Source organism: Polyodon spathula, chromosome 19, assembly GCF_017654505.1.
Source record: "Polyodon spathula isolate WHYD16114869_AA chromosome 19, ASM1765450v1, whole genome shotgun sequence".
Classification (NCBI taxonomy): domain Eukaryota; kingdom Metazoa; phylum Chordata; class Actinopteri; order Acipenseriformes; family Polyodontidae; genus Polyodon; species Polyodon spathula.
The window spans coordinates 10,790,746-10,809,596 of NC_054552.1; the positions used below are offsets into that span (position 1 = coordinate 10,790,746).

General features: G+C 39.6%; 1 protein-coding gene across 4 annotated transcripts in view; it reads right to left on the bottom strand.

The window, feature by feature from the left end:
* The window catches only part of LOC121294959 (potassium voltage-gated channel subfamily KQT member 1-like), a 338,253-nt gene extending 320,176 nt beyond the window's left edge, over positions 1-18,077 (bottom strand). For all 4 annotated transcript variants that reach the window (XM_041219215.1, XM_041219214.1, XM_041219213.1 and 1 more), the window contains exons 1-2: positions 17,960-18,077; positions 15,990-16,489 (exon numbers count right to left, since the gene is read on the bottom strand). In XM_041219215.1, coding sequence (XP_041075149.1) covers positions 15,990-16,381 — 392 coding nt within the window. In that variant the 5' untranslated portion in view covers positions 16,382-16,489; positions 17,960-18,077. The remainder of the gene's footprint in view (positions 1-15,989; positions 16,490-17,959) is intronic.
* Positions 18,078-18,851: the final 774 nt, after the last annotated feature.

The following is an 18,851-nucleotide window of genomic DNA, read 5'->3' on the forward strand; positions in this document are numbered from 1 at the left end:
GAAACATAAAAAATGCTGCAGATCAGACAACATGGGACACAGTAAAGGTAGCATAATGCATTCCTTGTACACACTGCAGGGACCCTAACACTCGTATCACGCTAGATATCTAGAAATCCTATACAAAACAGTGACACATACGAAAGCAAATTCTTAGTAAGCAAACCAATGAAATCCCAAACAAAACAGAAATAAAAAAGCTGAGAATCACGTGTAATATTCAAGTTTGCTGTCGAATTCAGAATTCTGATACAACACAAATTAAGCAATGTTTGTGTGCTGCTTAGTGTGAAAGAGACAGTATAATAGTCTTGCAGAAACCAGTTATGAAAACTAAACTATTATTCAAATGTTGTGATAAAGATATTAGATAGACAGAAAAGATTGATAAAAAGAATACCAATTAAGTGAATGATTGTGATGTCACCATTTTGAATTGAATTTGATGTTGAACGGAATTCCAACAGTGCCTCAGATAAGATTTACAGCAGGTGAAATGTGCTCTCTATGATTGGCTGAAAGATCCTTGGCAGTCTACAAAATGAAACATTGCTTGGCTCTGTAGATTTCTACCATTCTGATCAGCTTCTGTACTGTGTGTGCCATTGTTCACTTGACCTTCAATAGCAGGAGTGACATATCTTAAAGCAAACAAAGTTTTGTTTTCTAAAACTCTACCTTGTGGAATAAAGTGCTATTTAAGAGGCCTCTCTGGTTAGTGATCAAAAGTAAATAGTAAATTAAGAATGCTATATTGTGTTTAGAGACTTTCAGGTGGCAAAGGACTTTTTTTTTTTTTTTTTTAAACCTACATAGTACCACAGAAACTGCAGGCTTCCAAACAGGCACAAGCCACTGGACTGCCAAGAAGTTGCTGATTGATTTATGTTTTCATGCACACTTAAAGCAAAGATGTAATAAATTGGATTCATATAAAATCATAATACAATATAAAATGTGTGGTAATAATAATAATAATAATAATAATAATAATACTGAAAACTAAATATTAAAAATAAATGAATGCTGCTTACACAAATATGAGTGACAAATATGACAAATCTGATCCCTATGACTATGATATTTATTACATTTGGGGATTATAAAATGCCACTTTACACCTAGAAGAAAATGTGAAGCCCACACTATTGCAAGGGCCGATGCTTTTTCATTATACCCTTTAATTTGACATCTGAGCCCAAGGTCAAAGATGAGTGCAAATGCAAGGCGCGGAAGGGAGTTTATAAATGTGCATTACGTCACAACAGCATGATAAAATGACTTGGCAAAATTGATAAGACTTGGCTTTCGAATAGATTTTCACTCTGTTTCCTTAAACAGTCTCGCATACAAACCCATGCACTACAATGTCTCTTTGTCCATAAGAAATCAACTTAATTCTTTTTACCCTCTGAATTTGAATTATTATTATTTAAATGCTTTTATTATCGCAGGCAGTGTGTTCTTAATCTTTATTTATTACTGTTTTTGGATTTGTGAATATTTGACAATACATTTGACCTTTAGGGTAGTCTCAGTGGAAGTCTGAACAAGATGGAATCTCTGTGCCCCCACATTTTGAGGTGCAGTTGGTATCTGCAATGATAAAGATAGGTTACGGATGTAACCCTGGTTCCCTGAAAGAGAAGACGACCACCAACAAAACTTTTGGGGTATTCCTGCCACAGATCAGGTATTCGCCGAGCATTTTATATCAGAGCTGCCGATAGACCCTTCTGTGGAGCGACGTCCTCGGTCCCGCCTTCTGAGGGAGCAAATAGCCACTCCATGGAGCTCACTTCCTCTTTTGCATTGAACTCGAAGGTGATCGATGCGACTACACAGGTTGGTAGTCGTCTTCTCTTTCAGGGAACCGGGGTTACATCCATAACCTAATGTTCCCTTTCAATTCCAAGACGACCACTAACCAATACTATTGTGAAAAAGCCAAGGAGGGGAAGCATGAGCACAGACAGCAGACGAGGAACATAAAGACCAGGAAACCATGGGTAGAGGTGCGAGCGTGCAACCCAAAAGACCCTTGTGCCTAATGAAGGCATAGAGGGATCTACCGCATTAATTTGGTAGAACCTGGCGAACGTATGCGGGGTAGCCCAGCTAACCGCAGTGCATATGTCGGACAATGAGGCTCCTCTAAAGAGGGACCATGGTGTAACCACTCATCTGGTAGAGTGCGCGGGCACCTGCCCAGGTGGGGGTAGGCCAGTATTATGCAGTCAAAACTGTGTCCACAATCAAGTGAGACAGCCGCTGCTTTGACAGAGCTTGACCCAGGGTCCTTAAACCATAACAGACAAACAGCTGGTCAGTCTGACGCAGGGCTCTCATCCTGTCAACATGATATCTCATTCCCCAAACCAGGCAGGGGGAGTTTAGTCTCTGATCCTCCTCCGAAGAAAAAAGGAGGGGCATGGAAAGCCTCTAGCTCCACTCCTCTTTTCGATAGTAGCCATGAGCCATGCCTGAAGTGCGCGCATATGGAGTAATCCCAGCTGTAGGGATGATGAAGCTGTGCCATCAAACCCAGCAACTTCTGACAACATCAAGAGGTACTATAGATACCTGTTGAAACTGGGATAGACAGACAATTCTGTATGGCGCCTTCTCTGTCGTCTGACAGGTAGGCTCGCATTGCAAGGGAGTCCAGCCAGAGTCCCAAGTAAACCGGTACTAAATGGCATCATTGAGGGTGAAACCCAGCCTCGACAGATGCTCCATCGCGATACCTTGAGTAGAATCCGTCCTCTTGAGAGGTGGGTTCTACAAGGCAGGTGGCTTGTTTGAGAAATAATGTGGCTACTTCTTGCTTGAGGGCTGACACCTGGAGAGGGTCGCTCATGGATGTAACCATGATCCCTCGAAAGAGAGGAGGACCCAAGCGGAACTGAAGCGCATAACCAATGTGTACGGTGGTCAGCACCCAAGTATCCGAAGTGCAACTACACCAGTATTGCAGCTGGTGTTGTGTGAAAGGGTGGGTCTGAGTCCACAAGCCATCAGGGCCCAGATTGGGCTGCTGAGGCTGTGATGGAGCCTGCTGTGGGGGCTGGGGAGGCGGTGGAACTGCCTCCAACGAGCACTGTTGCATTGGAGCCCCACGTCTGGCGCTCTCCCATCCTTGCGGGTGGGCCTGGCTGTTAGCTGGGGCTGAAGCCTAATTGCGACGCCTGAATTTGCCATGCGGTGCAGTGGGGATCAGGACCGCCCAATCCACCGTGCGTGCCACAAGTGGACACCAGCGTCTCGCTCTATCTCGCAACGGAGCCTGGGAAGGGAGCATCGAAGCAACCTGCTGAGATGCCTCACGTTCTCTGTAGGAGCATTGTAATATCTCCCCCACGGCTGGCCTGAAGGTATGGCCAGGAGAAACTGGCGTGTCCAGCAAGGCCAATTTGTCCGCATCAGGGACCCTCGCTTGGGCCAGCCAAAGCTGCCTCTGAGCCACTACAAGGCTTGCCAGGCTCAGGCCCAGGGCCAGGACCTGGCCTTGGAAGCTGGAAATCTGGAACAGCGTGCCTGAAACTAGGCGCAGCTCCGAAGTCAAAGGTTCACAGAGGCACGCCGACTGAGGTATGCCACAAGGAGGCCTGCCGTGTTAGCCAGGCACATTAATTGGGCTTCCGCCATATAGGCCTTTTTTAAACAGGCCTGTTACCTTGCATTGACCATTAGGGCATGCCGGGTCCTTAGGTAAACCCCCTACTAGAGGGGCTCACACCAGGGCAGTCATGGTCAAGTCCACTGGTGGGAATTCCGCTAAGTCCAGCACCCCAACACCGTCTAAAGAAGCCAGCGGGGTTCCTTGTTTCACCACACTCGGCGCCAAGGCCAGGTGGTTCCAGGAAATACCAGGGAATGAGGGAACACCAGGAAGGGCTGAAGGCGGTGCAATGAAGCCTGCGTCCTGAAGACAGACCGGAGTGGTTTGCGTGCTGCCATCCAAGGTACCTGGAGGCTCGCTCCATGAGCACAGGGATTGAGCGTGGGAAAGCCCAGCATCCAAGGATGTCTCTGAGCTGGGACCCATCTCTAAGGTTAGCTCTCGGGTATCTCTTCCCTCCTCATCCTGAGGAAAGGAGCTACTGTCCCAAGAAGCACATATCTCGCAAAAGGTTGCATCTCTCAAGGCAGAGGAGGCATGCTCCGATGTAACAGACACCAAACGCAGAGGAGGTGCCTGTCCTCTGAAGGAAGCTTCCCTCCACAGGATGTGCAAGCATGCTTGCCATCAAGGTCACAACACATGCACGCAATGTCAAGTACCGGGGCATAAGTGGGTGAGAAAATCGATTGCCCAAGCACCAAGGGTATCAAAGGTATTGGGGGTCTGAGGCTATGAGCCCCGAGAGTGCGCAGAACTGTCAGCGTTAACCAGTGGTGCACTGTGGTATCAATGCGCTGAAGTAGCGAAGGCACCACGTGTAGTCACATAACCGGGGCAGCGCGCAGTGTACACTGGAGTGGAACACTGGCTCAAAGGGCTGTGGTGGGCAGGCTGAACTGCTAAGAGACAGCAAAGAAAGAGAGGGTACTCTCGCTGTTTTTTTTTTGTTTTGTTTGTTTGTTTTTGTAAGGCCCAACGCACCAAGGTGGGCGGGCCGAGACAGCCAGTGAAGTCTACTTAACAGCGAGTACCAGGCCCTGGTGGAGGAAGCACACGTTGTCTGGCTGCTGTTATTTATTTATTTCTTAAACTGCAAGAGCAGTAGAAAACACACACAACAGCCAAGCTGTAGGGGTAGAACAGTCACCACACCTGGCAGATGGACTGTGAAAAAAATGATTTGGCCAAGCACACCAAGCAGGCAGTCCAAGACAACTGCAATTGGACAGATTAGTACCTTGCCTTACCTCAGCGAGAAGCAAAAGAGGAAGTGAGCTCCGCAGAGTGACTACTTATTCCCTCGGAAGGCGAGACCGAGGACATCACTCCCTGGGGGGGGCCTATCAGAAGCTCGGATATAAAATGCTCAGTGTGGCAGGTATATTCCTGGTCGTCTTCGAATTGAAACAGAATTTAAATATGCGGTCACAAAGCGACAAAACAGAGGGATTAAAGGAAAAGGGATCTTGTGAAGTACCTGCATTAAATGTGAACAAACCAGTCAATCCTGAATTGGTAGTATATTGATTTGGATGCCAATACCCAGGACATCTTGCTCACTGAAATTATCTGCATAGATTTTAGGGTTAGGTTTTCATTGCCATTAGCTACACAGGTATCTGGTAATAATGGACATGACGGTTTGATGTTAGTCCAGGCCAGAAGCCACTATGGAGAGTCCAGACACAGATTATGGGCACAGAGCACACTTATTTTAGTAGCCAAAACTCTTCAGACCATACATAGCCTATTTCCATTCTATAGAATACATGTCACAGAGTCAGGTACTTCTATTTTTCTAACCTACTAGTTACTCCACGTTACTCCAGATACATCCGAGGCATGTCTACACAGTTCTCCGCCCTCCTTGCAATAGAGATATGCCACAGAGTACAACCTAGTAGGTGTCGCAAATTAACTATACATTATTTAAAAGGTACAGTAGCCAATTACAATTAGTAAAGGATCATCAACACTAGGTAAAAACAAATACTAATTGCGCTTGCCTTGCCTTCTGGGAGATTTTTTATAACCTGGAGTAGTACCAGGTATCATGTTTTAAAACGAAAGTACATGTTTATTAAAATATGTGTTCTTCCACTGCACATTTCAGATTCCACCAATATAATGAACGGATTTGGATGGCAGAGTACATTTAAGGAACTATTTTGTTAGCTACAAGTACTTTTAGAGGTGACAATATCTGTTCCAGTGTACCAAATATTTAGTAAGGAAGTGATCAGAGTTGGGTAAAAACCCCCAAACACCACAAACCAGCCAGGCTGGTTGAACACTTCAATGAGTCACTGTATCAATGCAACTCTGATTCAGCTATTCAGTGCATCAGTAGTCAGTTCCACGTGGCAAATGTAACACTCAGGCACAGTGTCTGCCAACCTTTTCAAGGCTTTGGCAAATCACACTCTTCCCAAGTCTCAAGGTAACTACATCATTTAAGCAAGACGGGCATATTATCTTTGGTTTCAACACAACAACCATTTAATTCCATGGCTAAAATATCATGCAGGATTCCCCAGTGACAGAAAATCATCTGAGGTCAGTGAGATATGTCCCAAGTAAAAACTCCTATCAGATGTAACTAGTAATCACATTAGATTCCTATGTTCTACTATGGCAGTGTGGAAGCCTGCCAGTGTGTGTGTTTGTGTGGGGAATATTAGGTTGGCAGAGAGGGGGTTAAAATTCTCCCTGTCAAAGCACGTGGGAATGTGGATTAAATGAGTAATTAGGCCACAGGTGTATAAAATAGGCGTTCACGGGTGTTTGTGGAGAAGGAGTAGAATTAATGTTGGTGACAGAGGTGGAGGTCTGCGTTTGTGTTCCGTGCTGTGTTGTGTTTGTGAGGTTTGTAAAAACCTGTTTGTTTTGGCCCTTGCGCCACTTGACAAGTGAGATTACAAAATGATATTGCAAAAGCCTACCAGAAGCTACAGTAGTAGTGCAGTAGTTCATGTTAGACTTCAAATGTCACATTTTTCAATTTGTCAATTTTTCATTAAGTATATGAAAAACTACAAAGAGGTATGTAATTCAATATGTTAACGTAACATTATTCAGCAGGTTTCCATCTGACTTTATGAAGCAAAATTAGTTTGTTCTATTTTGGGTGATGCAAAACTTTTGGCCATAGCTAATACTTTCATTTTACAACACGATATACACATAACTGATTAATTTGATATAAAACAGAAATCCCTGACATGTACTCTGATATATAAAACCTGCACTGCCATGTTCCCATGCCTTGCTCTCAGGAAATCTGTTACATTTCCAAGGTAATTTCAGGGGAAACAGCTGGATAGTTAAATGACAGGAAAGAAGCTGTCGAAATGACGAAGGAAGTGCAACAACATCAAGCATGGTTTATAAAGAAAGATTTTGTTAACCTAGTCTAGTGCCAGAGATCACTTTTTAAAAGAATTACATTTCATAACTTTAAAACTTGGACATTGTGGATCTACATAAAACAATGGAACTGTAACGATTACTTTAACAACATCAGTGACTATTGTAGCAAGAGGATGACATGTCAGGTGAAAATGGTGTTTCCCATTGTATAATACCATTCTGTAAAATAACAAAACATTTGCTGTTTTTCCAGCATGCACACACACAACCAGGTGTATTATCCCTGCCATCACTTGCTGATGAAAGACACTGTGTGTGTCTTTATTAGTTTCACCCTCGACATCACTTACTGTATCAAACTGCCAAACCGTAAAGAAACAACAGATGGCAAAGGTCTAGTTCATACTTATGTATGGAGTGGAAATTACAGAACATGAAATATAGGGCAATGTTTACATGTATAGTGTATTACAAAGTATCACTAACCAGAAAGATACAAAAAGCACAAGCAGAGCGGACATACTACCCAGTCACATACTGTACACATGCACATTTTCTTCCTGCCTTTCTCATATTCATATCCCTGACATATTCTGTAAAACCTAAAGATGACCGTTAGGTGCACTGCAGGCCTGTATACAAACTACTGATATTCAACAATGAAGTCTCAATGGACAGATATTCAAAGCATTTACTTCAGTCTTTGTTAAATTCCCCATTTAAGAGAAAGAAATGGTGCTACAACACTGAAAAACAAAGTTGTTTTGCCCAAAAAACAATTGAAACACTTTGTAGACTCATCACATCCAGGCAGTGCCTTTCTTACACCATATTGACAGTGTTACGGGAGGTGATTTTTATGTTCAACTAGAATTTTCTTTTTTGTTTGTGTAAGAACAAAAACAAAAGCATTCTGGAGGTGAAAAAAGATATGCATGATTGATTTTGACCGTAGTTTAAACAATGCGGCAGTTAAACTGGACAGGACAGGGAACGGAAAAGGGTCAGGACTGGGTTAAGGAAGGTTTTGTTAAAGCCCATTCTGATTATTGGATTCAAGGTTTCAGTTCATTAAATCCATTTCAACTTTGAGAAAGTTAATTCTCAAAGCAAGATAGAACTAATTCCTAAGACCTAGTCCACTTTTCAAAGTTGTGTATAGTACCATTTTTTCTTTTTTTTTTTTTTTCCAATAGACATTTCTCCATTACTTTCAAATCCTGTTATAATACAATATCTAACTCGGCACCCCCACCTACACTCTGTCAACAGTATGTTTATATGTACAGTAAGTACATACGGTGGGTTGCAGAAGTATTCACCCCCCTGCAAAGTTTTCACATTTTTTTGGCACCTGAGCGTACTCCACAACGCTTTCAAATTAGACTTTACATGTAGAATCTACACAAACTACTCTACATTGATAAAGTAGAGAAACATTGCATATAGAATATAAAGGAGTAAGATTCACATAGAAAAACAGATCAATCTCAGTTGCTTTAGTATTCAACCCCTTTGCTACTGCCCTAAATCAGCTCAGGTGCAAATGATTTGTTTGAAAAGTCACAAAATTAGTGAAATGGTTTCAGCCTGTGTGTACTCAGGTATATAAAGACTTTCAAGCTGCAACTCGCATAGTGAAAAATTACAGTTAGATTATTAACAAGTTGTAGGAACACGCAGGGACGTGTAACACTATATTTAAACAGTTGTAGAAACACGTGGGGACGTGTAACGCTATATTTAAACAGTTGTAGAAACACGTGGGGACGTGTAATGCTATATTTTTCGGAACCCTGCTACTTACCCTTCAGGTACACTCAAACATGTTGCAAGTATCATGATATTAATCCTATTGTGAGCTGCTGCTTCTTGTTTTATGACTTTGCTATTGTACCCATCAAAACACTTTATAATACTGGACACTACTCACTCATGATTACACTTATTTTGCTCAGGATTCATTTTTTGATAACTTTCTTTCTAGCCTAATCAACTGATCCAAATATTGACACTGTTCAAATATTAGATGCGACTAGTTACACCAGGAGACTTGCACAGCGTATCAAGTAGCTTCAAAAGTCTTTCTCTTCATTTTCTTTTACTGCCCCCTTACCTTTTTGATGTTTGCAATCACTCTGAGTGTAACTGAGGCCAGATATGTCTTTCTAGAGAGGTATGAGCCAACTAGTGATCTGACATTAAACTGCCAAAAGAACCACTCATAATGATAACAAAGATCATAAAAGGAAACAAAACAAAATCTCCCAATCATAAAATATTCAACAGCAATAGTATTCATGTTTGCTGAGCCAATTATTATTATTTATTTTTTTTAGATTACATGACCTTCAATTGTTCTGTTATACTTGGCCCTAGAGAAAAGTCGTTTAGTACAAAATAAAGTCAGAGGAAAACTTTTTTTACATTTGCAGAATTTTGATAGGATTAAGCTATTTTATGACACAATTTTTGTATTTCTTATCATGGTGTCTTTTGCTACTTTAGGTTAAAGGAAGTTTCAACATTCTAGGTTTTTCACAGGAAATATGTTAAACTTGAACTTCCATGGCACAGTCAATAGGGAAATCATCTGATTGGTTATTTACATGAAAGAAGCCATTAAAACAGTTATTGACAGGAAACATGCTCAAACAAGTGTCGAGGTTTATTTAACCAAGGCTAGCATCAGATATAAACTTTAAATAAAGAAAATACATGTTTACTATTACTATGTTTCTTTTAGAACTGGTCATGTGAGACATATAACGAATGGAAGTGCCCAATAGGTAAGGTTTTGTTTTACATTTTTTTTTTTTAAACCACAATTTTTAAGGTATGTGATCAACCAACAGGTTATACTAAAGTAAAAAATAAACAATACAACATTTAAGAAGTAGAGCGGCAATATCAGAAATGTGCACCGACATGAGCCCTAGACCATTCTGGAATGCATCCTAGCTGTTACCACGAGCAGTGGAACATCTTAGCAGCTGCCAGGTTTTTTTTTTTTTTTTTTTTTTAAATGACCAACACACTTCTGATGAACACACTACAGCAGATAAGGTTGTGGATATTCTTGGCAGGCTAGCACTTAAACCCAACCCCCCCACCCCCAGCAAAAACTGCAGTTAAATAAGCAAGAGTGGTGGACTTGTGCACTGACCTACACCTTAAAATACACAGGGCTAACAAAATAACTCCAGTAAATATTAATTACGGTCACGTCGTAGGACATGTTTAAAATCCTCAGTGTCTATGTAATCTAATCAAGTTTTTTTAGTCACTTGATTTTCTTCGCAACAGACATTAAGACCCCTTCTGAACCCACACAAGAGTCACTTTGCGGTTCAGGTGGTGTTGTAATACCTGATGCACAAGAAGTGTATTTTGGGTGGTGGAGTGAGAAATTGACTTCAACTAATTTTTTGGGAGTTTGTTGTTATTTCACACCTCTGCCCTAGCTCCATACCCCTACCATTAACAGCCTAATCATAATGATGGGGTCAGTGTGGTCCAGTGGTTAAAGTCCAGGGCTTATAACCAGGTCACCGGTTCAAACCCCACCCCTGCCACTGACTCTCTCTCACTGTGTGATCCTGAGCAAGTCACTTAAACTCCTTGTGCTCCATCCTACGGATGAGATGTTAAATCAATGTCCTATTGTAAGTGACTGAATATAATGCACATTTCACAGCCTACCTATGTAAAGAGCTTTGTGATGGTGGTCCACTAAGAAAGGCACTATATAAAAATAGAATTATTATGATGGTCACACATAGCTTAATTACTACACTGAAGAATGTTTTCTAATAAGGTTGGTCATGGGGCCATTGTAGGGAAACCTAGAGTGGCGGCACACTGTCTGCTGGTTTTTGCTCCGACGCAGCACTCAATTGCTTAATTGAACCGTATCAACAAACAAAGAGCTTAAAAATAACAGGAAAATGCCCAGTTAATCACTTTATTAGTTGAAGGGTTCAATTAAGCACCGCATTGGAATGAAAACCAGCAGACACGACGTGCCGCCAGGAACAGAGTTGGGAAACACTGGCATAGAGCTACTGAGCGATCAATGACTACTAAACTTCCTACTGGAAGGAACTTCGTCACTGGTAAAGAAACAAAGCAAAATTGAAATCCCAAGGCCAGGCTGGGATCAGAGAGGTGCCAACTTTTTACCATAGCTCTCAGCTCCCTGCAGCAAGTATCTCAATAAACATGCTTGCTTGGACATGCTCAATAATTCTTTTTAAAGGCTGTGTTGCGTTTACTGGATATTCCTGGTCCTACAGATAATGTAGCCAGAGGGACTGGACTGTGATGTAGATCTACAGTCTCTTAATTTCCATGAGAACATATTCACCTCCACTTTGGCGAATATGATACCACAACAGGGGGAGGCCTAGTTCAGGGTTTCCCAATCCAGGACCTGGGGACCCTTGTGTCTGCTGGTTTTCATTCCAACTGAGTTCTCAATTATTAATCAAACCCTTAATTGAATTGTTAATTACCTTAACTGGACCTTTTTAATTGTTTTCAGCTTTTAAACAGTTGGAGATGTCAAGTTAAATACACAATTTTACTAGTAACTTGAAATCAGCAAATTTGTAGGAGCTGAGAACAATTAAAACGGTTTAATTAAGCATATTACTTAATCAAACCCTTAACTGAACTAATAATTGTGAACTCAGTTGGAATGAAAACCAGCACAACCACAGTGATCCCCAGGATCAGGATTAGGAAACCCTGCCCTAGTTAATGTAACACTTAGAAGAAAGCCAGTGTGCCAGCCAACTGAATACATGAAAGAAGCCAAAAAACATAGCTGTGCCCATTACCCCAAATGCACTGTAGCATAACAGGAATAAATGGAGTCTAATTAAGGATTATGTACATGCCTCAGAAAGCAGTCCCTGCATTCATGTTAGTAAACACACTGGCTTTTTAACATAAAGCTAGAGTAAATGGCTTCAGTTTTTCCTAAATTGTTTCCATTTGTTTGGGTGTGTTTTTAAGTTTGAGCTCATTGTGGATCAAATCAATATGTTCTTTTTTAAAGACCATTAAAACATGCTTCTAGGGGCACTATAGTTCCTCAAGGGTTTTTTGCATCATCAGTGTGTGAGTTAAAGTAAGAGATTGGGATCAATTTGATTATCAGTCTTTTCTTCTACACCTGCGTGAGCTGACAATTGCATTGTTACGGGTGCTAACAGCATGAGACAATTATTTAGTTTCATACACCAGATTTATTCTACCTTTAAATAGAGTAGCATTAACGTGGGAAATCCATGTTATAATACTCCCAATCCTCTCTTACACATGCATCAATTAGACCCTGTAAGGCTGCTCAGATGCCAGTTCTGCATATCACGGATATGTACATTATTATAGACAGAGGGAAGGAGACACATTTTTTACAGTGATGAGGGTATGGAATGGGTTCCAGTCATATGGACTCCTTGTTAGTAAATGTTCTTATTAATAGAAGTGTTTGTGCATACCAGCTATAAACAAGCTGCCAGTGTTTTTATGTTTTCTAGTTCCCTCAGAGAAATGTTTAACCACACTCTATATTCACTATCATGTATAAGTGCACCAACTGGAGTTCCAATATCAGCTGCACAGGAAAGGGTTTTATGAAGTGGTGACAGTATAAATGGGAAAATGATGATTTGCAGTGTAATAAGTTAATTTGGAGAATGTTGTCTAAATGAGAAAAATATGTTTAAGTCTTTGTTATATAATTATCCTTTCATAGAATTCTAAATCATGCCATCTGAAATTTGATATTTCAAATTCCGGGTCATAAAAATCATTACATCCCAGGGGCCAGGACAACATGGATAGTGCACAATTCTACTGTCCTTTCACCTGGAGTCAAATCCAGCTCAAGTTCTAGGTATAGTGAATGTGGTCTCAACTTCATCCGCAGTCCACATCACAAACACTCTGAGAACTGCATGACCTTACAGAGCTGCGAGGGGAAGTTTTAGAGGCTCAAGCTAGCCAGAGCTGTTTGAGTTACGTACAAAAACTGGAATGCCAAGAAAGACTGTTTCATGGGTGATTACATTCCACAGAAGCTTTATTACAAAATAATAAGTAAACATGATTGTGAGTGTAACTGAGCATGGTTGTAGGACATTTTTGTGCATGTGCAAGTTCTAAGTAAATGTGAAATAAGTTTTCAGCTGAAGATTAAAGTTGTTTTCACAAATGCAATCATATAAAGGTGACTGTAAGTAATCCTGGACTGTGTTCATATTAGTGGTCTGGAGTACATCCCTCTCTATTTCTCTCGCTCTCTCGTCATAATGTTGAGGTAGAAGTACTTAGATCCTTGAAGACTCAACTTGTCAAAGTTTGGAGATCAAATCAGATACTTTGCACAGGATGAGCTTAGATGGACCGAATGACCGCCTCTCATTTGTAAATGTTCTTGTTTTTATGTAATGCATAAACTGAACTAAAATGTTTTTATGTTTTTCATATTTCATCAAAAGTCAGCAATAAACCTTTGTTGCAAGATGTGTTACGGTGTTAATCAAGTTTAGTAGATTTGTATTTTGATTCTGTTTATTAGATTAAATGACTCGTTTCCAGAACTCAAAGGTGTAAGTGGAAATTGAAAGATACATTACTATTGTTTACAATGTTATTTATTTTTTGTTTCTGACATGCAAATGTAAACAGTAAGAATAAAAATGTTTCTTTAAATTCCCAGTCACACATGCAGAGGGTCTTGAAAGCGGGTGATGTCATATCATAGTGAATACACTACTCCAAAGAATTAAAAGTGAAACATTTGAAATGGCTAAAATAACACCATGAACATACAAAAAAGCTGTTATGGCCTAGTCAAGTGGCTGCTCAGGCAACGGCACTGTTTGTTGTTGTTTGTTTTTGAAGTTTACCATGGTCTGTCATGTCTGAACAACTGATCCCCAGAGACCAAGCCTATAGTCATTGTGATCTCCATCATTCTGGTATTCAAATGCATACCACAGATGTTGCGAACATGATAACATTATTGTTCATTTCAGTGTGTACAAATTGTGTTTAGGAAAAATTTGTATAATAAAACAGTAATACAGGGCTACTCAACTCTGGTCCTGGAGGGCATTTGTGTGTCATGGTTTTTATTCTAACTGTACCCTAAATTACTTAATTGGGACAATTAAGAGCTTATTAGAAGCTTAATTGATCCAATTAATCCATTTAGTGTACAGTTAGAAAAAAAAAAACAGGAGGGTCAGCAGCCCTCCAGGACCAGGGTTGAGTAACCCTGCAAGTAATAATAATACATCATCAAATCCATTATCAACATGTTAACATTTTCTTTCTGAATCGTGCATTTCATGGTTCAATTACAGGTCAACTAATTATACCCTGGGTTCAGATTAATGTAAATAGAATGTAACTTTTCCCAGAGGGATTTAAACCCAGATACACTGGCAATAGCACTCCAGCAAACAGCAGATAACATACCCTCAGTCCCCATGTATCCAAAGACACCGGTAATAGTACGATCACCTTGCTAAAACCGTTGTATAAAGCAACATTAAACATTAAAGAACCGATTGTAACCAGACTTAATGTTCCTTTTAAAATGAAAACTGACATTACACAGCCACCTGCAGACTAAAGACAGATAGAAACTTAATTGAGGATGTAATACTGGCTTTAGTGAGGGCTATATTGGAAAATAGTAACATTCAGGGAACTTGTTGAACTAAATCAGTAAAAAAAAATGAAAAATGTATATATTAAATAAATAACAGACACATGCATTTCCCATACAATTCTTAGAACTACCAGAGAGAGTATAAACAAGTGTGCTCTCACTTATACAAGCACATGAAGTACTTGTACTAGACCAGCTTATCAGTCAGAATAACAAAGAGTTATTGTCATTAGTATTACAAGGTAGACCTAAAATTAAATGAAGGCAAGACTACAGTGATGGAAGTATTAGCCAAAAGTGTCTTATTACTTTCCCAATCATTTTGTTTCCGCTTAAGGATGCAGCAGTATTATGAACAAAATGAATGATACAAGGTTTGAGGACCATCTTCCATCCCCAAATCGCAATCCAGTTGAGAGTGTATGGGATGAACTTGTATAATGCATCTATAGCCTTACAATTCTCGACCTACCTTTAACATTAGAATGTGTGAAGGACCTGAGCTATGGGTTTTGGGGTTTAAACCCCCATTAGAAAGTTTGACATGCACAAATTATATATAATCTCAAATGGTCACTTGTCAATTTGCACTTAACATTACCATTGCATGTTTGCTCCTATTCTTGGCATTCAAGAAAAACGTTCACAAATAACCTTTCAATACTCACTTTAAAAATAAATACATAAATAAATAAACACTACATAATGTTGGTGTACTTAGGAATAATTATATGAACGTAATTATAGCAACCAAATGTTTAGAAATTAATTTAAACTGATATAGCAACAGACTGAGCACACTTTGACATTTATATAGTGTATAACCTATTTTGATATCACGTATCTAGCTCGCTCGCTCTCTCATATATATATATATATATAACACAAAACAAAAAAAAGGATTGAGGTAAATTGGGTAAACCGTGCTTTGCTGACAGCGATGTGTTGTTTGCCATCATCTTAGTACAGCCTAACCTAAAAAATAGACATTTGCTATAGCCTACTGCAGAGGCTACCTCAACACCGTTCAATGTTATTTCAACTGCCAGTAACCCAACCGTTGTGCCTTGAGAGTTTTTATTGCATATATTTAGTTGAGAAATCCTGTTCAAAATCCCCACAAAAAGTTCCTTAAAGGTTTTATTAAATTATAACCGTTTTAAACTGGTATCGAACTATTAAAAAAAAAAACTGCTGCTCCTGAAAAAGGGTTAATAATAGACTACCGATAATTTATGGTACTTTAATACGTGCGTGGGGCGGGTTAAGATTGTGCTATGAAAACATTAACACGCATGTACTCACACAGTGAAATGGTAAAAGAAACATTTCCAACCGCTGGGTCTCTCCAGAAAGTTGTAAACCCGTCCTTGGATGTTGGCCCGGGTGAACATGGGTCGCCTGCCACTGTAGATTGATACCCTGGGATCCAGGTTTACTCTGGGAACTGGTGGGTCGGGGTTTGAAACCCCTGTATCCACAAACACTTCCTCGTCCAGGCTCCTGCTTGGACCGGCTTGCCGTTCCAGGGTCGGAGGCTGTTGACTGGTACTGAGTGGGTGTATGGGTTCATATTGCTTGTTAGCTGCGTTCTCAGTCATCTCCAGGGCTGACTGTCTCCTGTCCTGCGCGTTTTTCTTGGACACAGATCTACCAAAATTCCACCGGCTTTTCTTTTCCGAGTTGGGCGTGGACATTCCCGAATACTATCGTCTCGTGTGGTAAATGAAACAGTGGCTCTACGGTGACCGTGGGTGACCAGATTCTGCAAGGCTGCTCTGGGCTCCAGACTCGCGTTTTTGGCACTGTATATAAAGGAAAGGAAAAAAAAAAAACCCTCTTATTTAAAAAAAAAAAAAAACCACTACTGAAAGCAGTATTTACAACCCTGCCCCCCGGGGTAAGATTGAAGCTGGAGGGATTCTACAAATAAAGCTTAGTTCTACTCAAAAGAAATGACACTAGTATGCTACATTCTATACAGTTCCTGACATAGGAACGATTTATATATATATATATATATATATATATATTATATATATATATTATATATATATATATAGTAAGTTATAGTTATGTAAACTGTAATATGCATGCATTATCCCGTATACATTTGCTATCTTTCTAAAAAATACATTAACCTAATTTTTAATAGCATGTAGGTTACGTTTATACCTACCGAACTGAGGCGCATACACGTTAAACCCACATTGACATCACAATCACGTTTCTAAAACAAATAAATCCCATTTGTTTAATTTTGCAAGTCAACTGGAGCATTGTACTTGCTACAGCTGTGCATGTGCGGTCTTGCGTAACCTGTGCAATTTAACCATCGCCAAAATAAATACGTTTATATTAAAAAATGCTTACAAATATTGAAATACTTCCCCGAAATAACCATAGTATTACTCTTTGTACTCCTTGTTTAAAAAAAAAGAAGTTGCATAGTTTGTGTAACATGTGCAGATTTATGTAGGCTAACAGTATGTTGAATAACAGTAAATAAATATCTGCTTTACAGGTGAAAAACTTCAACTAAAAACAAACAGCATATTATAATTCTAAAGTGGAAATACTTCATCCACGCCGAAAATATGGCAGAGGGAGGCACATTTTTATACAAAACGAGCTCGAACAAGCAAGTTACATGGGGGGGTTTCTGTGCTGCTGAGCTTCATATTAATTTCTTTTTCCACTTTAAAAGAATGTAAACAGAATATAGCATTCCTGTCATATAATGGTGTTAAACATCACAGACGTTTTCTTTAGAATTTGAGTAGCTTTATAACAATACTAACTCAGCGAACTTTACAGATAGAGGTGGCTGCTCAGACTAGCAGGCTATATTCTCCAAGAAAACGTAATACAAATGTGAACTAAACAATTCCATAGTACTTACTGTGAATAAAAGGTGTAACGGTACAGTAAAAATTTCACTCCATCTTAAGAAAAACTGATCACTCAGCCAGTGTATTACAGTTGATATTATAAACAAACAGATCCCTGAAAGATAAAATTCCGCGCTAGGACCCAGCGGTTAACACAACCATAGTTAAAAACAGACTGATGTCAGGGTAAAGTATTCTGTAGTCTGATGTTATCGTTAATAACTGGTAACGTTGGGTATTTGACAATAGTTATGCAGTTTATGACGTAGCCTACAGTAAAAGCAAATTATTGAAAATATTACGATTATAGTCTGTAACACGCAAGTAGCTCTTTACTGAAGGTTAAAAGAAATCTATCAATAAAGTTTAATACAATTCACTTACCAAATTTCTGGTTTGAAAACGCCGGTTCTTAAATTGCCATATAATATCACCGGCACGACGGAACATTGTTTAGCGCTATCCTGCTACCATCGCTATGTAGTTTTTGCAACCTGGGAGCTCTGAATTGTAATTAAACGAGGCTGGGTTTCATTGTAGAAAAGTAATTGGTTACTTAAAAACTGCAGGGCGTGGCGGCGCCAGTTTCGAAAAGTATATAAAGACAAGCATGTAGTTGAACTATACTTAGCATGTGAGTAAAAGCTGCCAGGGGACCAAATGCATTCCAGCCCATAGTTCTTATTGTTCCATGTACAGAGAAAACCTTTGAGTGAAAAGTAATATCATCAAATCTGTGGCCCAGTGTGTGTATAAGAAAGGATTTCAGTTTATTGAATAAGAATTGGATAAATCTGTGCTGATCCAAAGAGGAGAACTGAAGCAGAGCTGTTGTGGGTGATCAGCGACTGTCTCTGTGTCCTGACATTTTTCCCAAAACTTAAAAAGTCCCGGTTTTCAACAGCGCCAGATAGCACAGTCTTGACGTTAATTAAAACAGTCGTGCTAAAATATGGGTCCAGAATAATATTTTTCATATACTGTAGATTACTACAATAAATTAAATGTATGCAAAATTATAGACATTAAGTGTAAACATCACAATATTTATGGTTATAACATCTAGTTAAACCTGGCCACGAATTGCAAAGGGAATGTGCAGTGGCTGTTGAGCTGTCAGAGATGTATTTCTCTGTTTTTTTTTTTTCTTTGTTTAATGAGAAAACAGTAATAGTGATAAAAGCACTATATAAAATACATATTTAAGTTTATAAAATTCTATATGGTAAATAGTTCAACTTAACCTTTGAGTGGAAATGGGAGTTATTATTATTAT